General features: G+C 41.4%; 1 protein-coding gene across 1 annotated transcript; it reads left to right on the forward strand.

The window, feature by feature from the left end:
* Positions 1–1,854: 1,854 nt before the first annotated feature.
* LOC309691241 (caveolae-associated protein 2-like) lies at positions 1,855–22,868 on the forward strand. Its single transcript, XM_082508834.1, is given in 3 exon segments — positions 1,855–2,720; positions 18,815–19,574; positions 19,577–22,868. Coding segments are annotated over 3 exon segments (1,443 nt in total). The 5' UTR covers positions 1,855–2,123; the 3' UTR covers positions 19,663–22,868.
* Positions 22,869–24,244: the final 1,376 nt, after the last annotated feature.

Here is a 24,244-nt window from a genome sequence, read left to right on the forward strand (position 1 = left end):
TTGTCTTGTAAATAAAGGCAGCAGTCTCTTTTTGAAAGAGCAGAAGTTGTCGAATTTTTAGGGTCATTCAATCTTGAGCAGGGAGCTCAGTATGAAAGATGCAATGAGCAAGCTCTTGGCAACAGTGTGTGTGTGTGTGTGTGTGAGGGGGGTTGCAGTAATGGGATCAGAGGCACTGAATGCTCAGCTGTTCCAAAAATGCTTTTACTGCTGGTGACAATTATTAGCAATTGTTTTGCATAAAGGCAAATATAAGCTGATCAGTTACGGAAGTGAAAGCAGGGCACAGCATGAGTGGCTGTGCAGCCTAATCGCAGGTACAATCGTTAGTTTTGGCAGCTTCTGAGCTATAGTGCTGTTGGTGGAACAGAAGATAGAATCTACAGATTGACTCGGACATTTCAAATAATATGTTAAATGAGTTTGTTTGCATATAGTAGGGATAGATCATAGGTGCTAACACAAGATGGATGTGGAGAGGTACTGTTCTCTTGTGAGTGGAACACCCACGATATGCGTTAATGCTGGCAATGAACGAGTTCTTGGATGAGCAGACAGATGCCACTCTTCCCTTTGCTTTTTATTTGGAGACACAGAGTTGACTGAAGCAAACAAAGCGACTTGAAAGCTCACTAATTAGCATACCTCCTTTATGGCCAGGTCACTGCACCTGGTCAAAATATAGTCCATGCTGCAGCCTCCCTCATAAAATTCCATGATGTCATTCTGTCCTCTTTGGTTTTAAATGAACAAACAAATTACGTGCTAATGGATGATAAATGAATGAAGTTTCATGCGCTGATCGGTATATTTTGCAAACACTGGACATGCATTTTACAACTCTATCTTTGTGCTAAGCTAACTGAGCCCTGACTGCAGCTTCTTCTTTACAGAAATGCACAACAGAAGCAGAACCACATGTTCAAATGCAACCCTTACCAAGGCAGCAAATAAGCATATTAAAGTAACAGAGATGTAATAATTGTTATCAAAAACAGAGAGATGACTGTTTTTATGAATGTGATTTGGCGGTGGCCTCTGCCAGCTTTCTTTTTATGCTTGTTTTGAGGTGTGGCTTTTTGCATGAGCTACAGTAGTTGTGGAAAACCTAATCTGAGCTTAGGGGTGGGACAGTATTGATCTTAGATGAGACAGTTGAAAACCAAACCAACCAAGCCTTTACTCTATCAGGAAGAATCCAATAAAACTCGGGCGGGGGCTTGACTACCTTGTTTTATTAGCTTTGATGTACAGCAGTTTTTCTGTTTGGGGGGGGGAACCAATGACTTGGCTGAACACACTTGCTTCTCTGCTCTTATTCAAATTTCTGTCTCTAGTTTTGTGACACATTCTTAATAAATGTGGCATATTTACTTGATACAACATGTTAAGGCAGATTAGGCAATTGTGTTACTGTTAAAGTAAGATTTACAGTCACAGCGACAAAGAGGCTGATTGACACAAAGGCCAGGGCAGCGTGCCAGGCAACAGATGAGCTCACTGTTGAAACAGGGATTTCCACATTTCCATGTCAGTTTGGCCAAAGTCAAAAACAAGAGCAGGGGGCACACGGGGCACTCACACACCAAATCATACACCAACATATAAGGATAGAGACACATGCCAGGCTTTGGCTTAGACAAAACAATGTATGTGATTTATCACACACACACACACACACACACACACACACACACACACACCACCTGACTGTTGTAAACAATAGTAGCCTTCACAGATATTTTTCAAATGCAGCCAGGCTTGTTCAATGTAGAATGGGTGGCAGTCACACGAAAACACCACACACACACATACACACTGCAACTCTACCTCTATATTGTCAACTGGGCTAGGCCCTCACGGTTACCATAGCAGCCTGGCCCCTCCCTCCTTCCCTGCAGGGGAGGTGTTTTGAAAGTTCACGGCGTGTTTGTGCGTGTGTGGGGTGCAGAGAGAAAGAGGCAAAGGGGCGTGGAGGCCGAGAAAAGTGCAGGAATTAGTTTACACCTCTCTCCAGTTGCAACAAGTGGCAGCAGCAGCAGCAGCATCCGAGAGTCTGCAAAACTTTCCCGTGTGCCTCTAAGACACGCAGTCACTGCGGGACACACGACCACCCGTGAGCCATGGAAGAAGAAGCGCCCCACGCCGAGCCCAGCAGCAGCGCCTCTGGCAGCACCCACACCATCCCGCAGCCCGAGGGCAGCCCCCAGCCCGAGAGCAGCCAGCAGTCCGAGAACCCGGAGCTCCTCATCCCGAGCTTCTGCCCGGCGTCCTCCCCGCCCACCTCGTCCTCTCCGACCCGGACCCCGACCGGTACCCTCTCCAGGTTCGGCTTTAAAATGCCAACCAGCCCGGGCGCGGTCGCCCCTGGGAGCCCGGTGGACCGCGGACAGGTGAGCGCAATAACGGTGGTGGCGCTGCTGGACAAGCTGGTAAACATGATGGAGGCGGTGCAGGACAACCAGCAGCGGATGGAGCAGCGGCAGGCCGACCTGGAGAACGCGGTGCAGAGCGTGCAGGGCGACGTGATCCGCTTGACCAAGAACCACCTCACCACCGCCTTAAACGTGGACAAGCTGCTGGAGCGCTCTCGCAAAACCAGCGGGCACTTGAAGGAAGTGAGGGTGCGCCTGGACAAGCAGGCGGTGCAGGTGAAGAAGCTGGAGAACAACCACAGCCACCTGCTGAAGAGGAACCACTTCAAAGTGCTCATCTTCCAGGTAAGGGAAGCACAAAGAAACACTAACGTTGTGTCCAAGACGCACAGACAGCATTCCAGCCAGAATAAACGCCCCTTTGTGCTAATTTTAAAGGTGCAGTCCCCCGAGTTTTTATATGAAGCTCGTTTTATTCACAAACTCTAAGTCCAAGTCTGTAAACGCAGCCAGACAGTTAATTTAGTTGCATGAGCTGGAATACTGCACACTCTGAAAATGTAACGCTGGTGGCGTTATAGTGACGTCAGCACGGTCCCTTCACCTGGGTTTAAAACAGTATCTGAAGCAGAGCAAAATATGGCGTTACAAACAGAGACATGATCAGGCAGGGAGACGTAGCACTAAACGCATCATGAATTCAGCAACAACAAAGATGGTTTGGAAGGAAAATGTCAAAAGGAGGGGAAAAAATCATTTTTATAACCTTTATTTTGGGGTAAAGTCGGCAGATTTCTAAGCACTATTTATCAGATTTGACAAATTTGTGGTTCCTATGCGTGCCATTTTTATGACCTGGTAATATTCCAAAATAACTGCCCAAACAAGTGTCTGGATGCATTTCAAGATGGCGGCAGAGTGGTGAGACCTGCTCCTAGAAGGAAAACGGAGGGAAAAAATGAGAACATCTTCAGTGTAACTCGAGTAACCTTTTAAATTGTTTAAAACTCAGTGTTCAATGGTTGGACTACTGCTTTAAGGTAGATGAGTGAACTTGTGTGTGTTGGCTTTATTTGCATTTACATTTGACTGCAGTTTTGGGTGTGTTTGGTTGTGTGCACACTCGCCATGTGCCTGGTTGGCACTGACACGTGACGAGTCGTAAGTGATTTGCGACATTTTCATTTTCAGCTCTGCAAAACTTGCGGAGCAGGCTTTTAAACAAACACGTGTGCACATTAAAAGAAGTCTGAGCGAAAAACCAACGCAAAATATAATCAGATTATTTATGAGTTGAGGCCCTTTCGAGTACATTTGAGTCCTGTTTGTGAGGAGAAGGGTGTGTCTGGGAATGGAGCTGCACAGGATAATAGAGGAGGGCTCAGACTCTGACTTTAAGTGGATCTGTTTACACCCCACAGTCATAATTCAGAGAGACAAGTGGTTTCTTTGGATGGATTTCCCACTTTTACTGCCATATCACACCTGTACTCAGGCAAGGAAAAAAAGTTCTCCACTTTCTGTAATTCCAGGAGATGGTTTCGAGTGAAAACTATGACTAATGGTTCTTCACCTAAACCGTCCCTCACTTATCAAGGAACATTAAAAGAACTGAAAATTGTTTTCCATACATTGTTGCGCCGACTGATGATTGCCGCGTGGCTGTGGGAGTCTTCGTGCATGGTTTTTCACGTGTGCGTGGGTACCTGTGAGCATGTGTGTACTAGTTTGTGCCCAGGTAGTGAAAAGGGGGGGGGGCACTGTTGACACAGCCAGAGCCTCGGCAAGCTTTTAACCGCTGTTGTTATCTGGTTTCCCAGGTACTGAGGCTCTGTTGTTCAAACGCAGCAGGTGCCAAGATCGTTTAGTATGTATGTGCTAGAAGGGAGTGACTTGTTGCTTTGGAGATAATGAGAGTGGACAGTGCTGCTGGCTTTCGATGCACCGTCAAATTGCATGTGCTCGAGTTTCTCTCACCTAAGCAGCATATAAATGAGCACGAGTAGAGTTTCTGTTGTTATTTTGGGTTCTGCTTAAAATGTTCCTTCATTTTCCCCCCAATTTCACGTCAGGCTAAGAGGTGGAGTGTTTGCAGATGGGTGTAGAAAGACTAGGAATGACCTTAAGGGCGTGTGTGCAAAACATGTGCATTCTTGCAACTTGCCCAGTGGATGTCATGCTGATATGTTGGGTCAGGTGTATACAGCTCCAGAGCTTGTAAATGACACTCAGAGTGCCCCCAGGGGAGTGGGTAGTAAAAGAAGTTAAATGCAGCCCTTCTTCCTTCACCTGTTTTGACTCTTCCATCGCTTTACACCTCTCCTAATCTCTCTTATTTGGTACCAGTAGGTCCATATTTTCTCCATCTAGTGCTGTACTCTGTTTTTTGTCTGGTATCTTTTTATCTGCTCTGTTTCACTCCCGGTTTCTGTTTTTTAAACTAAATCCACCTTTTTTTCCCCCTTCTCTCTCTCTGGTCAAACCACCTGTCCTGGTTCCCTGAAACTTCGCTAAAGCACATGCCACACGTCTCACGCTGCTCTTTGATATTTTGCCGCCCACACTAGAGCCAAACTTTCTTCTATTCACCTCCCTGCTCTGCAGAATTGATCCAAAACCCTGTACGTGCTAGATGAGGCGGAAACACAGAGGGCTGTTGGTTAAATGCCCTCAGTTGCACGGAGCAGGGGTCCCATACTAGCTTTGGCCGCGGTCGGTCAGAAATGGCAGCGATTTCTGCTGCATTCCTGCGCATAACGAGGACTAACGAGGTCTTAATTACTGCTGCTTGGGCTTTGTTTGTTTTGTGCATCAGTGCTTTTCCTGTCTCCGCACCGCCCTCCCATCTCCAGGCCTTTTGTTGCTGTGTGCGCACACACATGCACACACGCAAAACAGACAGAGTTCCAAGTCATCAGAGATTCCGCTGTGTACAGTGTCAAGACTGTTTTGGTAATTTCTCTTTGGAGAGGTAAAACGTTGGATCGCAAAAATTTCTTTTCCTATTATTCGTCACATAGGCGCGCTTCAAAGGCTCATTACCTGAGGGGTCTTGGAGATCTTATAGCTTATCTGAATTTGCATCTCTGTGGCACGCTACATGAAACGCGCTGTATTTGGAATTTAATTTGCTGCGACAGAAAAGTCATTTATTCTAAGTAGATCATAACGCTCCCATCTGTGTTTATTTCACTGTGGAATAGCCTTGCAACAACCACGTCAACCTCTGTGGCAAATTGAATTTGAGCGGCGTGAGGGTTTTATTTGTTCTGTCACTTTGCATGTGTGCAGAGCTTTGCTGTATATTTAGCAGCGAGAGTACAGCTGTGCTTCTTTCCTCGAAGGGATGGGAAAGGGGATGTTCGACGATTGTCTGGGTTTGCAGGATCGCTAATCGCAGAGAGCCAGTGGGAGCAACAGAAGCCCCGTCTCTCACACCGTCACACTTACATGACCTATCAAAGAACCTTCATATTGCTCTGCGAGGAAAGACAAACAGGCTCTCAGGCCAGAATAAACACACTTACTGTGTTTTGCTGCTGTCAACTGGACAAAACGTTCATGTAGTTATATTCACTCTTTTCGCATCGGCTAGAAACCTCTTTACCACCTTTTACCATTTGATTGATTGGTTTAGAGTTTGTCATTTTCATTTTGTTTGCTTTGCTACCGGTTGATTTGGAGCCTTTATACAGCGACACAAGGTTGTGACTTAATCTCAGCTTTCCAAACAGGAAGAAAAGGTTGTTTTCTTTTGCTTTGTTATTCTCTAAAAGGGAGGAAAAACGGGTAACGTTCCAAGCCCTGCACTGTAACTGTACTGGTAGTTCAAAGAAGCTGAATGAGCAGGGTTGGAAAAAAATCAAAACGGTAGTAGTTGTAGTGCACAACTTTAAACTCTTATTCAAGTCCCAAATTGTATATTCAAGTGAACTGTGACACAACAGACAAGAAAAAACCTTCAAGCTGAACTCAGGGTGGCTCTCTTATTAGCTTTCCTTATAAAATCTGTTTTCTAACAAGAGTAATTAGATATTTGAGTGCAACTGGAGTACGTATTGTGTATGTTCACAGTATTTTTACAGGTTGGAGCAGGAAGCTGTCTGCAGGCTACAGTCGAGGTTTGTTGTATGTCTCCCTCTTTGACGTGGTCGATCTCACCACGTTATGGCTGAAAGCCGTGCTAGCTGTTTCAGTGCATTCAGACCTGCTGTGCATACATGCCGCAGATGTTGAATACAGCAAAGGTGTAGTTAAAGTGAGTAACTAGTTACGTTACTTTATGCAGCCATGGGTAAAGACAAAATCATCTACAGTGCAGGGAAAGGAGGTTGAAGTAATATTTGGCTTTCTTAGCAACTAATAGTGTAAGTTCAGAACTTTTTGTCAGATTGAAGATGGAACCGCAAACGTTCAGTCACAAGATGAGTTCACATCTCAGAAGATCCAAGTGATGACATTTTTTGTCCTTTTAGTTTTATTAAGGCCTCAGTCAGGTAGCCCTGTAGACCCCCGTCACACCCCGGGCACAAGTGTATTCTCTGATCGTTTGCCGATTGGTCACAAAGAATGTGCTGGACCTTGTGCTACAACCGACGTGCAACTTTTACTTTGAAGACAAATGTTGTTACTTTTTCACATTTCAGTTTTAGTGCCTCTTACCAAGTAGTTTGAGTGTTTGCAGATAAATAAGCTTCTTCCATGCAAACTACTGACCACCACACCACTCTGCTTGCAACCCACCAATGCAGCACCATACACCTCTTTGCAACCAGTTTCATGCTAGTAACTACTAGCAACCACTCGCATTCCCTAGGAACAGGTGGTTGCCAGATGATCATCAGCACATCTGTAGGCCTTTGTGACTGAGGCCTAAAGTTAACCATTTGCAAACCTGCATTAATGTTTTATTCTGAATCGTACTTGGTTGAGGAATGGGGCTTAAATAGCTGTTGGATGTATTGCGTCCATTGTTTGGCTTAGTTCTCAACCAGTTTTCCGGTTTATCCTTTAACTGTACTTTTTTTAATATTAAACCCAACACAATGACTCTGTATGGCTGATTAGTATAACTATCATGAGTTTTGCTGAATAATTATGGTTAATTATTGTAATTACATACACACGTTTCTTGTGCTTTCATAGAATCACTTTAATAAAAAGGCTCGTCAGAAGCTCACTAATACTGAGGATTGTGCTTCTTTGCTTGGCTCACCAGCAGAATATCTGAAGCTATTTACGGAGATGATGGCTGTAATCTAATGTTACATAATACACAAGTAACTATACAATACATCTTCTCCAAATTGCTCCATTAGTGACTTTATTAGTAATGTTATACATGTACAATGATGATAAAGGGCAATAAAGAGCTATTCTGTTCTATTGTATAATACATGCTCATACTCAACAGTAAGCGAGTAACACTGCAACTCAAGCTGAGCACAAGTTTAATTTAAAATCAAAGTCTTATTTTCCCATTTCTTTAAGCAACAGGTGGGTGTGGTGGCTTTGCAGTTGTGGAAAAGTTACTTTAAACAGAACTGATTTTAAATGTGACTGACAGATAAGATCTGTTATCATGTTCCAGTTCAACAGATAGGAAATGGATTAATAAAGCTCATGACTCAAATTACATGTGTGCGTTTTTTTGCCTCTTACGAATCAACATGTGATAATGCATTTTGCACAAAATGTAGATTTTTGGCTACATTTGGCTGTAAATTGAATTAGACCACATGTACAATGCTGACATTTCTAGATAGGAATCATGTGATCACGAGTATGACTTGTGTCCTCTACAGTGAGATTTTTTTTTTCTGTTAGGAATATTTTTAGAAAGTGCTGTTTGAAGCAAGACTCTAAAGAGTAAAACTGGTCTCAGTGATAATAGTCTCAAATGGGTGTGCAGCCTTTAAGGCGTGCTTTCTAGTTGAATAATGAACTGTGTTTACAGCATGGGTTCTCGCTTTGTTATCATTCTTTCTTTTCCTTTGGGGTTCATTCCTCAGATAATCCTCTGGCTTTTTCCTGACAGCAAAAAATAAAAATGGCAGAACTGCGAGTAAGGGATAAATATAGAGTGAAAAATGATAGGAAGTCAGAAAAAAAGGCAAAGTGAATACGTGGCCTGCAATTGTCAGTTAATGATAGTATAAGAACGAGTGTGGAGATTATACAGAAGTTTGTAAATGAGCAAACCCCATGCATCAGAATGGGGATCTATTACCTTAAGTGCTTACTTTTATTCCTGATGTAACATTCAGGTTTGACGAGTCGGCTCAACAGTTTCAGCCTCTGAGGCAAAGGCAAGTTTGCAACCGCAGAATGTTCGAGTAAAATAGCATCTGTAACAGCTTTAATAACGCAGAAAAGAGGTGGTAACATTAGAGCCTGGATGGGTATCTGCAACTGACTGATACTGTATGACTGATAATCTGGTCTGACTGTTTAATTTATGATATTTTTGCAGTAAAGTCATGCTTGCAGACATACAACAAAGGTAGTAGTCTCTCAGTGTATTGCATGATGCAATGCACGTCTTTATTTGGGAAGCGCCGGGAGCATTTTCCATGATATCTCAGATTATTAATAAGGTAATGAAGCTCAGTGTTTCCACCACCGTGGATTTAGAAGGGTGCCCCATCTTCCCAGTTGGACATCCCTCCAGGAAACTGAAGGCAAAAAAGTGGATTGTGTGCACTTCTTGAATTTCTGTGCGGTGTACAGTTTCACTAGTTTTTGTGCTCTTGGTTTCAGTGTGTATATGTCAGTTTCATGATATGCTCTGTTACAAGATGCCCATCACCTTCTATCATGTCCATGTAGAGCAAAGGAGAGACCACTGAAGTGAGGAGGAAGTTACTGGAGTTGAAACTGCCTTATAATCTCACTGCTAGTGCAGCAAAAGCTTCTCAGCAACTGCTGATCAGTGTAAAACATGGAAAGACTGAAGCTCTTCTACTTAATCGAATTAAAAGGGAGGGGGAAAAAACTAAATACAAAAGAAACGGAACATTTTGGTTTGTTAATAATGTGCACTTATTTAATTTATATGGCTGGCTGCCAAAGCTGCCACTTGTGTCCTCTGCTCTCTGTTTCACAATGTGTGTAAAGCCCCACCCTGCCCACACATTGAACTAAGTACAGACTAAGGGTAATGCCACCTTTTTGACAGGTTTTGACATGTCACTATATGTCAGCAAAAACGTGTGTGTGATGACATTACTGTAGATTTATTTATTTTTTCCAAGAGTAGCTTTGCTTCCATTGCAAATCCATTGCAAATCCAATAATTGAGTTCAGGAAAGCGCTTGTAGCGTTATTCCTAGTAGGCCTTTGAGGGGTAAAGAGTCGTTTGCCGTTTCTGACTTTTGTGATCTGTCTAATCCCTTCTTTTAGGCCTCTACATTCATGCCCGGAAGAGAGACAACAATAACTATTTTGTTCTCATTCCTCTGCTCTTAAACGGAATGTGAAAATTTGACATGTTAGCATTCCTGTCTGTACTGCGGACACATGTGCCCTTTAACCTTTGTATGGAGTAAACATTGTGACAAATAGAGAGCCTTATCAAAAATGCTCCCACAGCCCTTATCAAACAATGGTTTTGATACACACGCACACAATGAGCTTTGTGTGAAGAAGGATCTTGAGAGATTCGAACAAAAAAGCAAAGGGGGGTTAACACAAGAGTGCAAACTAGTGAAGATATTATTTAGCACTCTGCATCATTCTCTGTTGGGTAGATTGTGCTAAACTTTGGGATCTGGTTGATGCAGAGGAAGTACAATAAGCGACAAGGCTCCAGAGATCAAGTCAATAATGGGTTTGTATAATGGATACGAGGCCATAGGTGAATTAATTAGGACTGGAGAGCTTATGTGACAGAATATGAAGCGCATCAGCAGCCAAAGTGCACTCACGGTTGTCCTGTAAATAATAGGTTGTGTCAACAGGTTTCCTCAACATCATCATTTATGTCAACAGCAATAATGGCAGCTTCTCTAGACTGCCACAGCTTCCATTCTGCCAGCACGTAAGCATGATATCGTGGCTCAATTGGTTATTGTATTGTGCAATTACACAAGCTCGCTGTTTTCTTTTGGTGAGGCAGATATGGGAGGGGTGCAAATGCAAAAGAATGCTCCGAGTTGTTTGCAAAGCTCTGTGGGTATTACGCCAAGGGGCAGGATTCAAAATTGGAGCAAAGTCGTTGATGAGATTTTTTTTTCTTCTGTTTTTATGATCATGTTTGTCATAATTGATACATATTTGGAATGACGGGCTACAATACAGTCCTTGTTTCTACATTCAGAAGTGAATGTGTAGAGCACAGTGGTATTTTATCAGGTCTCTTGGTAAAATTACAGTCAGAATAGTAGAATTCAATTTCCTTTTCTTCATTTCCTTCCTGTGTCCACAGATGGCTCTTCATTCACACTGGGTTGGAGGGTAGACGGGATGTGAGGTTTTGGAAAAAGCTGGGTAGGGGTGAAAGTGACTGCAAATGTGCGCAATCATGTGAGTTCCAGGTGGACTTGACACTGCTATTGTTCTGGGAATCGACGAGCGTGGCTGTGGTGTAATGGACAGTGGTATTGTACAGATGGTGAGGATTGGCAAATTTTGAAACAGTGGGAAGATGGAAATCTTTCACAACTTTGTATTTGACCTTTTGTTTTGACTGTCGAAAAAGGGGGTAAAAAATCTCTGTATCTGGAGCTGTCCATTCTGTGCGAGCAGCACAGAGTCATTCCGCTCTCTCGTCTGTTTATTCTTTTTAAAATAAACTTCCAGATTTCCTCATTCTAAAATTACAAGAGTAACAGAGATTTCTGTGTGAGTGGTGGTGATGCTGTGCCCTCTCATTGCTGCTGTTCCCAGGAGGCCACCTGACTAACTATACCAGCACACCTGCTCCAGCCTCACCTGGTGGAACCCCGTTCAGCTGAAGAGCCAGAAAAACACACATTTAATTGCTGTGTGCTTTGGTGTCCTGATTATTTTCTTTCCGTGAGCTATTAATGGTGAAGTTTGCCAATAAGTTCTAAACAGAAACTCCAGTTGAGGTTCATGTGAATGTCGAGAAAGCCAAAGACTGGATTTGTCCTCTGAGGTCCATCCTGTGCTTTCTGAATATGTGAACGGATGTTTGTATTCACGTGCACGCATATGTAAACTAAGAGGAGAGAAGAGATACAAAAGAAACAGTATAGGATGTCATGGTGCATGCGGTGTAAACATGAAGTCACTCATCCAGTAATGCGAGCCCAGTTCACTTCTTTCACTCAGTTGCAACTCTGCCTTTCCCCACCCTGATCTCTTTATCTGAGTACAGCAAGTGACTCTTGAAGCTTAGCAACATGTTGCATGCTTGCAATTAGATTGTAACTCTACCCTCCAACTTGTCCTGTCACCATTGCTACTTTTGTTAAAAAACATGTCCCAGGAAAAACCGTATTGTTTGGTAGCATGGGTGACATGTTAATGAATTAATACAACCTTTCAAAGAGCAGTGAATTATCAAACATTGCATATAGAGGGCCTCTGTGGATGCCTGTTCAGTTGTCTCTGGTGGTGAATTAAGAGTTGAATTAAGAAAAACTCCTTCTAATCCACTCCTTGATAACAAAATGTATTGAGTCCTGCTTTTTGACTGGGCAGTTAAAACCTAGCTGCCTTGATAGAGGTAACAAAGACAAAATCAAAATGATGTTTCTTCTTTCATTTGGCTCTAATGCAAAACAGCAGAGATGTGGAGAGCTCTGAACCCAATCTTTTCAACTTTCTGAGTAGAAATAGGCAGCTGACAGAGGGAGGGGAAGAAACATGAGCTTTAGGTACTGGTAATGTGTTATCTTCACTGCACCTACTTTGATGTCTCTTCAGCTTCTCTAGGACTTGAGGTTGACTTCAATAGTGAGTCAACATGCTTACCGTACTTACTTACCCTTGGCATTTAACCCTGTTTGTGCTATTGGTGCCCTTTGACATATTTTAATGTAATCAGGGAGTCTGTGCTTCAGTTTTGTTGACTGACGTGCAGAATTTTATTCTTAATCTACTACTAGTTTTAAGTCTAGGCTGCACTAATAATAGTGTAAATCTGTAAATACAGAGTCAATAAAACAATCGATGACATAATGGATAATTCTGTCTTTAGCTCATCTAGCCAAAATACCAATGAGCTCATGTCATAGCAAAGTATCTAGTAATCTGTCCACAGTTCACAAGAATATCTATTCTTTCTACACTTGTACAAAGTGATCACCTAATGGATCATCCAAAATGTGCCCAAGGTCACAGTTGTTGTTTTATAGGCAATATTCCGTGAATTACTATGGTGTGTGTGGTGTTCATGTCTGTGGAGGAGCTGTCTGAAAACAAGACTGAAAGGAAGGAGGGGAAAAAACATAAGCAGTGTGGGAAGGTATGAGAGAAAAACGTGTCTCGGCATGTTCTTTTCCCGTTCATCCCGCGTAGGCGCGGCCCCAAGTCGTAGAAGGGTGGTGAAAATCCTGTAGTGCATTGTGGCATCGTGTAGGCTAAAAGGCTGCTCGTAATTTGACATAAACAAATGTGTGGTCAACAATACGAAGAAAAAAATGTGTTCATGTGCATATATTCAGTCAATGAAATAATTATCTTGACAGGCCTACATGCAACAGTTACATGGGCTCTTGAACTACATTATATAATTATTAGTACAAGATATCTTTGAAGTGTGTGCCCTGTAATGTACAGTAAACCGCCTGTCACACTAAATTAACTTTGTTTTGTGGTTGCTTCCAAATATATTTTAATTATAATGGTTGGCGTCCTACATGGCTGCACACAAACACTCAAACACACATGCTGTATCGCATTCTCGGGGGCTAATGAGTGATTGCTTAGATGGTGCATTAATTAAGAGGGTTCCCAAGAGCCCTGTACCAGAATGCAAGGTCCACACACACACAGGACACTCATGGGTCAAATGGTATTTAGGGAAATTTTGTTTGTTGCTTGCTTGCTAACACTGTTGGGAGCTAATCTGAGGGCAAGCTAATATCACACTATTTTAATATACTTGGGCAGCCAAACAAACCAAAGTTATATCTGAAATTTCATCTCTGGTAGCTCTTATGAGGTACTTCATTACGTACATCCATGAATCTGCATTTGAATGCTGGTGTCTAATAAGCCAGTCACATGGCAGCAACTCTGCTCCTGTAGACATGGTCAAGATGACCTGATGAAATTCAGATTGAACAGAATGGGGAAAGAGAGATGATTTTAATCACGTTAAATGCGCCATGGTTATTGTTTGCTCTGAGTATTTCAGAAACTGCTGATTTGCTGGGATTTTCTCATACACCCATCTGCAGAATTTCTGGAGACTGGTCCAAAAAGACAAAGATTTCACTGAGCTTCTCTGAGCAAAATGCTTTGTTGATGTCAGACTTAAGAAGAGAGTGTCCAAGCTGCTTTGAGCTGATAGGAAGGCAGCAGTAACTCAAAACAACCATTCACTACAACCAAGGTATGCGGACGAGGATCTCTAAACGCGCAACACGTCAAATCTTGAAGCAGATGGGCTACAACGACAGAAAACCACACTAGATGCAGACTAGAGGCTACAGTTTGCACGAGCTCACCAAAACTGGACAACAGAAGATTGTAAAAACATTGCCTGGTCTGATTAGTCTTGATTTCTGCTGCGACATTCAGATGGTAAGGTCAGGCCTCTTAGTACAAACTGATCATCTAAATGCCACAGGCTGTTGCTGACTTGAGGAATCTCTGAGGAATGTTTCAGCACCTTGTTGAATCTGTGCCAAAAAGATTTGAGGCGGTTTTAAAAGGAGGTCCAACCCAGTGCTAGTGGTGCAAGTAAAGAAGTGGCTAGTGAGTGTAAATCCACCCAACTTTCTGCTTTTATTCCCATCTATATTCACAAAGTTTTCTAAATAACATGTAGGGCCTAAAATGTAGACGGTAGTTTCTGATTCACGAAGTAATAAAAAGATCCTTTCTTTAAAAGCTACTTCACCCTTATGTGCTGACAAATTGTCCCACAAATCCCAGGTTAAAATTATTACATTAGAAGCACTACAAGCATGTTTATAGCCTGGCACAAACACTGGATTGTCCTCCATAGGTAGTTTACCCCTTCATAACAACTTTAGTTGTTTTAGATTAAGCAATCGCACTGGTTACCCTGTTGTTCTCTATAGAGAGTCCCATAAATATAGCGCAATGTACATCTCTTGGATTTAAAGCCATCTCCATACATTTTGAGCAATGCATGTCTCAGTTAATAACAGTGTTACTGAACAAACTCTTGTAGATTTAGTCACAGGTGGGCTCAGAACTCAGTCTCTGTGTTTAATTTGCCTCCCACACACACTTCAGCACCCACACTGATTACCCCAAACATGTTTGAGCCAAATCACAAAGTCTGTGACGTGCCCAGACTGGTGCAGAGGTGTCAAGATTGAATCTTTAGAAACCTTAACTGCACAGAACAATCAGGGAAGATTAGTGTTTATTACCAGGAAATGCTCCACTGGGGGTCAGGAGAGGCCATATTGGCTCTGATTTTTTTGCTAATCACAGCTGGTCAGATTTTAGATGGGTGCTTAACCCTTAAGAAATCTCATACATCATGCTGATTAAAACTGCCCAACTCAATCTGAAGTGTACACACACGAACAGAGGAGATAAGCACAAAGCCTGGAGCACCATCATCTTCCTAGAAGTGAGATTTCTGGCATTTCTCTGTAATCTCTAATGTGTTTGATTTTTTTTTTTTTTTTTTTTTTTTTTAAGCTGTCACCCTCAGAGCTCCTGGCTATTCTGATTTGTGTCTGCATGAACATGTTTCTGTGGCGGTCCTGCAGTGTCAGACCAGCACCAAAATAGGGCATTCAGATTCTGCCCATTCACGAACAACAATGAAGTGCCACAGAGAACAAAACTGAAAGGGAGAGATTACAGTTAAACCAACTGAGAGGCAGCGGGTAACCAGAGCTGTTCCCCAAGGTGCCACTCTTTGTCTTTTTTGGGGGGGATTTCAAGCCCAAAATCCAGAGTGCATCACAGTTCCCAATTTGTAGGACAGATGGCAACCCTCATTTGTTTTTGAGGGCACTTTTGGGCTGATATTGTTTTTTAAAGAAACGTTTTGGGTTGCATTGAAAGAATTCTTCTATTAAAATGTAATTTTTAAAATTACAGCATTACATATCAATAAGTAACTGGTTAGTTGCGTGATGAAAAGTAAACACCCAAGTGCATTTTTCTTGCACAGGTTGGTTACACAGCCAGCAGGTTATCTACTCTACTGTATATTTAACTCTGAGTCTACTGACTTTACCCCATTGCATAGTAAGTTGATATTTGTAGCATTTTCTGCACCACATAACCAGCGTCAAGCTTGTTATTTTCCTCAGAGTGACACCTTACTTGCAAATAATTACTAGCATTTAAAAAGTAACTATAACTATTATGTAGAATAACAGTGTTTTGTGAAGGGTTACACCTAACACTGGTTGGTGGTGAATAAAGACTTTCTACATTCTCAGATCATGATTTCTTTGAGATTTTGTATTTCTTAGAAACATCCCAGAAAGAAATTTCATGAGGTGTAATTTCTTTAGAAATTGCCATATGATTTCTGGAAGCTGTTGTAACTGGCTTGCACTTCTGAAATGAATCTGCTTTATCAACTTTACTCTGTCTATATTGCATTTTATATTCTGAAGCTGTAAAACATGCATTGTTCTTTTCCTTCACCTTAAAAAATGTGTCCCTGGGTTTTCTGGGTGTTGTGCTTTATATAACATGCTGACAGATTTATTGGCTTGGCACACCTCAACTGCGAATCACAGCTGCATGTTTCAGATGAAGCTGGAGATATCAGGCATCTGCAAGGTGGTTAAAAACAGGAGGGCATTACTTACCATTTCACAAAAGCTTTACATAAGTTGTAGTTTAGGTGCTCGGAAAAGCTACGGCAGCAGAACATAGCCTGTCTTCATTTTTTCGGAATGTACAGTTCAGGTGAACACTGCTATATCGTTGACCGGCCGCTATCTGCCTATTCCTAAAGAAGTTGTCATCTACCGATGACAGAGATTGATGCTTATCTGCTATGGCATGACAGATAAACAGCTGAAAGAATTCACTAAGGCTTCATGAAATTCACTTTCCTTCCCACAAAGGATGCAATAAATGACAGCAGAGCATGAATACGTTTAGAAATGGGCCATATACATTTTAAACATTGGGAAATTACGAGCATGCGGCAAATGGTGTGTTTTGGAGTATTTCAGATTTCATGTCACCCAGTTTGGTTGAGTTTGTGCAGAAGATCAGACGAATTCAGAAATGACATTGAAAATGTGAGGATGTTTTCTTGCAAATAAAGAGTTAAATCTTTTGCATACAAACACTGCAATCACAGTAATTTATATTGTTGCAACTGATTGGGCTTTTTAACTAAGGCAAAATTTATTTATATCATGACTCATTTTATAATTATTATCATTTTGCATCTTTTTTATGCATCAACAAAAGGGCTACAGAATTGTACAGAATGGGGCACGTTTTAGGCATTTCAAAGACCTTGTTGTTGGCCTTGTTCCAGTGTGGTTGGCCCAGTCCACTCCAAGAAAGATGCATGGTGGCATTCAACAACAAACCATCCTGATGCTTTAAGCGTTCTCATAATACCCAAGAGCATTCTTTAAAGTGTAGTCATATTTGAATGAAGACTCTTTCTTACGTGCAAGATGCAAAGAAAAAGCTAGTGGTTTCGTTTTTTATGATAATATGAGTGGTATTTGGCAGTGGGCAATGTTCAAGAAGCTCAGAAGAGGAACTGCAACACAAATACTTGACTGACAGTCTTGTCTTTTTATTGAGTCACCCTAGTTGCAATAAAAAAAGATTTGTCAAGGTCTCCTCGGGCCCTTTTTTTTTTTTTTTTTTTTCTTTCTTTCTTTTGGAAAAGAAATGACCAAAACCGACAAAGACTAGAAAGAGATCTTTATTGTATTTAATATTGTAAGTTTTTTTTTTTTTTCTAGCCAGAGTTTTATTTTTGGCTTAGTTCAGCTTTACTTTTAGTCAGCTATAAAGGTTAATGGCACCTTTACTGGTTATTATAACTTATATATGTAGATGTTAAAGATCTCAAAAATGTGCTCCTCCACTATTGATCTGTGACCTCACATTACAGTGACAGATTTCCCACAAAGTTCACATATTCAAAGAAATCGATCAACTTAATGTACACGTAATTGCGTCCTTTGAGCAGAATGTGGGAGGGGCTTCATGTGGCTGAAATTACCATATAAGGAACATCCACTCTGACATCATACAGATTGAGGAGCAGAAAAGGGTGTCTTAAAATATGTTCAGAACACTCTGAAACCTGAGGGTTTGGCTCAGAGGGTGTGTGTGTGTGTGTGTGTGTGTGTGTGTGTGTGTGTGTGTGTGTGTGTGTCACAAAATAAAGAAAAGCACTCAAAACCATAATGGGTCTGCTTCAAGAAATTATAGAAGTTAATTTAGTCAGTCAGCTCATACATCATGTGTTATGGACTGTAAAGCATTAAAATGCATTTCAAACTTCACACTGTGCTACATTAAATTAGCTCAAAGATGAGAATACAGTGGCGATATTTAGGCTCTTCCAGGGAGGGTTTGTTTATGAGCATTTCAAATGTGTAGTGGGGTATGTCAACCACTGAAGCTTCACCTTCACTCTGCACTCACTCCTGGGTGTGAAAGGATAGGGGCAGGGGTTGGGGGGCACTGAGGCTCATAAATCCCCAGTGGAGGAGAACATTGGCTGTGTATGTGTGTGATAGCATGTTTGTGCACAGATGGGTGGGGACGAAGTCAAACGGAGGCGGGGGAGCTCATAGAAAAAGAGAGTTGAACAAAATGAATGTCTGCATATGGAAACGATTGCTTCTTATTTTACCGGGTTAGTGGTTATCGGTATGTTTATGGATGGGGAGGTCGGCGGTATAAAAGACAGTATGAAGTGTTTGACTGCTGCAAAGAAACAGGTGGAATTCCTCAGGCACCTTGAGGAGAAAATCTGGGAGGCATGCAGAGACTCGTTTCTTCAGTCCTCAGCAGGCTGAGAATATTAAACACAGACGTCAGTTTCCGATGAATCAGAAACAACTGTGCTTAACCAAAAAGTACACAGTAATGTGTGCTTGAAAGTGCAGTTTGAAGCACACCTTCTGTACTTAAATTGTCAGGATGTAGACTGTGGTAGCAATCATCAGTAGATTTAAGTATAAACCAGCCATAGCCAATCCAGACAGCATTAGCGCATTGCTTGTCAGACTTGCCCTTGTTCATAGTTTTCTTTTACTCATCAAAATGATTGCCCTCTTGATAAACTTCTTTCTATCCTTCTGTTTCTCCACCAGGAAGACAATGAGATCCCTACCACTGTGTCAGTCAAGGACTCCCTCAAGACCCCACAACCAAGCCAGTATGATGCAGAATCCACCCGGCCTGCTCCATCTGTTACAGGCTCCACTGATGGCATCCATACCCAAGATGAGGTCCTCCAGAGCGTTAACCTGTCCTCCGACGATGAGCTTCCAACACACGAGGAACAAGATAGTCTGGATTGTGAAGGTTTAGGGGCCACTTCCGTATTTTATGAGAGAAGGTCTGACAGGTTCAAACGGTCCAGCCTGAAAAAGGTCGACAGCCTCAAGAAGGCCTTCTCACGCCAGAGCATCGAAAAAAAGATGAGCCAGATCACCACCAAGATTGTGCCACCAGAGAAACGTGAGAAGATCAAGAAGAGCTTCACCCCTAACCACCCCAAGAGCCCAACTGCCAAGAGCTCCTCTTTTAAGGTGTCTCCCATGACCTTCAATGTCAAGAAGGTCAGAGACGGGGAGTCTCCTTCACAAGATGTGCCCAAGTCTATAGGAGGAGCCCACGTAGAGATTCCTCCTTTGGGAAGCATGGATGCCAAGCTCAACCGGGCAGAAGTGCATACCCATGAGGGGGTTGTGGAGGAGATGCTAAGCCCTTCCAGCCCAGAAAGCTTGAAGGCAGAGTTCAATGGAAAAGCATCAAGTGAGATTAATGGTGATCATGTTGCTGGTCTGGCACTTCCAGAGCAAGATGATCTTGGTGTGGATGATGAAGAGGATGAAGAAGAAGAAGAAGAAAAAAAGAGGAACAGAAAACTCCTGTTGAGACGGCAGCAGATACCCAGATTACCGCAGCGGCAGTTGCTCTGGAGCAAGTTTCTTAATCTGATTGAATTTTGATCACAAGCTCTAGTTGCCCGTTTATTCTTTTCTTTCTCCGATTGCTGAGCACACAGCAGGCACAAATTATCCCTCCACCGCAAACTGTCTCATGTTCTCGTCTTTAGCACCTATTTACACTAGAAATGTCCTCTCGACCTCTCGAGGTAGTCCACCCCCAAACCTTTCCCACAACACTACCTTTAATTATCACCAGAAAAGTCTAAAAACCCTGATGTGGTCAGCAACCCCGGACAGTACTTGTTGTGAAGAGTTCAGATTGAAGCTTCTAGTGCAACTGCTCCATGAACTCTGTAGTTAAGTTGTCCAAATAAGGCAACGTTGCAGAATTTACTCTCTTCAGCTGGTGCCTACCACTTCAATAGGTGCACATCTCCTGGGCACGGGACCAAATACCTCCCTCCTGCTGTGTTTGTCTGCTCCTGGCCCGCTCTTCCTCACTGACAGATAGCTTCTTTTGTTCTTTGTGTTTTTGTGAAAAATAGTAAATCTTTGCCAACCGTGGTTCTGCCCACAGCCTGGTGAGGCAGTGTGTTGCCAGGTTGTGCAATAGTTGGAATGGGACTTTTCAGCATTTTTTAGTGAAAAGGTCTTGGGGTGGGTTTTTTTTTGTTTGTTTTGTTTTTTTTAAGTAGTGGACTAGAGCTTGTTCACTGAAATCTTAGGCCTATGCTGACCTGATGTAGACTAACAGGTGGTTGTGTCTTGCCTCTTGTCCTTCACTTCGGGTTTTACGCATTGCATATAGTCCCATAGTGAGATCCACTTTCGTCATTCCTAACAATTTAAACATTGACTATCTGAAGCACTATTTGAATTACATACTGCTGCCATTTGACTTCTAACAATTATCTGTTGCATCACATAGAAATGAAATGTAATAGATACATTTTAAAACCCTCAGAACATCCTTAAAAAATTGTGGTTATTATGGTTGAATTAAGTTTGAGTTCAGTCACGCTGATGCAAATAAAGCATACGACTGCAGTATAGAAGCTGCTTGAAATGTAGAAGACATTGTTTTAATACTGAGATACTAAGTGTCTCTTTTGGAGAAATGATTATATTTTTCTATGTGAGGCACACTGCTATGCGATAACTGCCTTCAGTACATAAATTAAATGTATCTGTGAGATTTCTGTCATTATGTGATACTTGGGTGATTCTAAAGTGTTTGTCTTGAAGGCGTTCCTAACTTTCATGGTGAAATGTTTACTGGGATTCATATGTTTAAAATGTAAACACTGTTTCATCACTAAAGCCCGTCTGTCTTGTTGCTGCACAGACATTCACCTGCAGTGTCTTTATCATGCACCAGCTGGTATAAGGAACTGCTCCCCAGTAGGCTTGGATTACTATGCTTTTTGTATATAAGAGTGATAGTAAACCATGCCGGAAATTCCGTGGAGTTTTTAATTTTTTGAAATTAACTCCATGAGACATTTTAAAGGAGGTGCAAACATCAACTTTGTGTTTGAAAGTCATTCCTTCAAGTTCCTGTAAAGTGACCCTTCTCTTGTTGCTCTTCCTTGGAGCTTTTCCCAAGCTGTCCAATGCCATGACTTCCTAAAAATAATTTAGCAAGCCCAACCAAGTGCAGTGGATCCAGAGAGGTCACAGAAGTGGATAAAGGCAGAAGGCAGCATTCCTAGGTTTGACGGATGACTCTTTCTCAGCCCATTTTTCATGCCCTTGGCCTCCTTATTGGGAGTGCAGAGAGAGGAACAGCGTACGTGGAGCCACAGGTATTATGCCCCGGCAGAGGCTCCTAGGCATGAGCTCATAGTGGAGGGCGAGGTGAGATGTCTAGGATAGAACTTGAGCTGTTGGGAAAGATGCTAAAGTTGCCTTTGAGCAACAGTATGTGCATCTTAGTAGGATTGTGTTTAAACTGTGGGAACCAGATGTGTTACACTGCTTCTGATTGAAGTGAGTAATAATGCTTTAGTCTTAAGTCAAAAAATAAAATCTAAACTATACATTAAAGATCAATTTATTAAAAGTGTGGACACATTCCTAATTATAATAATAGTTGAGCTTAAGATTATCATTCAGGTGACTCGCTTCATATATGTGCCACATTTTAAAAATAAAAACAAATTAAAAAAAAAGAAGTTCTTACACTTGTATTCAGTCAGTATGTTTTATGCAGGAACATATGTATTGTTTTAGCTTCATTTGTGGAAAATCAATGGGAATATTTAACATGGGAAATGAACAGCAATATAAAAAATCTTATGTATACATCAGATATCAGATTAAATAGAGAATTTACTACAGCAAAGCTGTATAGACTGTGTTGTATGTTTACACCACGTGGGGGAAAACCTACTATCCACTGTTGAAATACAACTAAACAAATAAAGTATGTTAATTGTTAAATATGCTGTTTAACTATTGTTGTTACTATGTTTAAGCAGTAATCTAAGGGTATTCATGGCTCTGTTTTTATAAATGGCCTCTGCAGCTTGCTTGCATTTCAGAGCTTTTTTTTTTTTTTCCGTCAAAACGGTTTGTAGGTTGAAGTAAAAGTAAAGAATTTTATCTTTCACTAAAATTCAAAGCCAAATAACAGTCCCTGCAAACACAGCACATTTTGGTATTACAGTATTTGGAGAAAAAGAAAGTGCTTTGTGTGTTACAGCAATACTCTGCACGTTTATTGAGTAAGATCTGTTAAGAATAAATGCGTAAAGCAATTTGATATGTATCCTTTTGAACAACTTGAGTGTGTTTAACCTTTGCTTTTCATTTACATTTTTCATATAAATCACCCAAGATGAAAATGGATTGAACACTAGGTGTATGTGTACTTTCTGCTTATTCATGCAAATGTGCTACTTGGTGATATCTGGTCTGCTAAAAAATAAATGTATACAATGTGTATTTGTTCAAAAGTCTTCTTTTCGTTCTTTGCATTGTTAAATCTACGAGTTATGAGGACCACGGTGTGCTACACACTTTGAGCACTGTCAGGTAGTGATCTTGTGTTTAACATAACCTTTGGTTTTGCTTCTTAGCCGGCTGACTTAGATAACCACTTAAACCAAAGAAGTTTCCTTCATGGCAGAAGATTACTCATCACTTGAGGGCTTAAATGTGCTCCCCTCACCAATCTTGTAAACATGCTGACCTTTCCTTTGCAGACTTTAGTATTGTATACATTAATAAACATTTTATAACACTGAAATTGTTTTGTTTGTTTTCTTTTAATCTATGTTAAGGTTAAACACGATAATGGTGTAGATCTTACATAGAGGTAGGTAAAGATTATCTATTGTGCTTTTCCTTGTTTTTCTGTCAAACTTGTGTGAATGCACATATAAAATACGACTATAGTTGTAAATAATGAGGTATGCAGTGTGTACAAGTAATCCTTGCTCTTAGATCTGTATGAGGTCATTAAAAGCAAGTATTCCTAAATGTTTATAGATAGCTCAGGCTTAAAGTTGCTTTTCAAACCACCTGGAGATGGCCATTCAGAAGCAAGCTACCCTTTTCAGCGAGAGAATGTATTAAGGGCCTCCATATGACCCAGTATAAGATGAATATGCATTATTGTGAAATGTGAATCCTACAAAGCTAGTAGAGTCCTAGTAGTAAGTCTCCTTTAATTCAATACCTTTGACCTAAAATTGCGTAGAAAACATGTAGGCTAGTTAAGCTTGTTGCTGACAGGGCTGTATGGTTGTTTAGTTTTGTCATAGGGCTGGAATCTAGTACACTTTAGAGCAGGCAGGGCTGTGTATCACCCATATCTGAAAGGAGTGGCGAGGTTACTCAACCCTTATTTACACAGTGTGGATTCATGATACAGAGATTAGATCAGATTATTCATTCTCATTCTATATAAACAACAAAATCCAGGTTGGTTGTGGTTTAATGTTGCGCAGCACCTTAGACCAACCTTAACCCCCGATCCCTAGCACTAACTATTGACTTTATATATTAACCATTGACTTTATATACACTAGCACTGAGTAGCAAGATCAGTAATCAGATACTGTAGAAATACAAATTTCCATTAATTTGGATTGCACAGTAACATAAGATCACATTATTCCTTTAACACAGTTTAATCCAATTAAAACGGAGACTAACCAAAATGTTCTGTAGAAGCGATTCGCAATAAAAACCCTTTTGATTTTAATTTTGATTTCTACCAATAAAGTGAGGTAATCTTCCTGTTAATAAGAGGACATCGATACCGGCATTTCCTTTGCCAACAATAAACTTTGGAAGGAAATTTCCACAGCAGTCGTAACCTTACTTTTATTACTGTCCGATACAACGTTTATAAAATCCACAAGAAAAAACTTATTTAAGATCACTATATTTTACGCAGCTCTTTTGCGTACATCGTTAAAACGTCTAATGAGCTTTATTTCTCCGACGTTTGTGAGCGAGCGAGCGGGGTGTTTTGATGGTGTTTGTCTCCCTCCTATGTCCGAAATCAAGCAAACACCCTGCGCTTCTTCCACCGCCCCATCCTTCTTCTCGTTCACTGCACAGTAGTAAGTAGCACGGTAGGAAACGCAACTGTTTGTTTGCACAATTCAGCCAAAT

This window comes from Aulonocara stuartgranti, assembly GCF_965226115.1.
Source record: "Aulonocara stuartgranti genome assembly, chromosome: 16".
Taxonomy (NCBI): Eukaryota; Metazoa; Chordata; class Actinopteri; order Cichliformes; family Cichlidae; genus Aulonocara; species Aulonocara stuartgranti.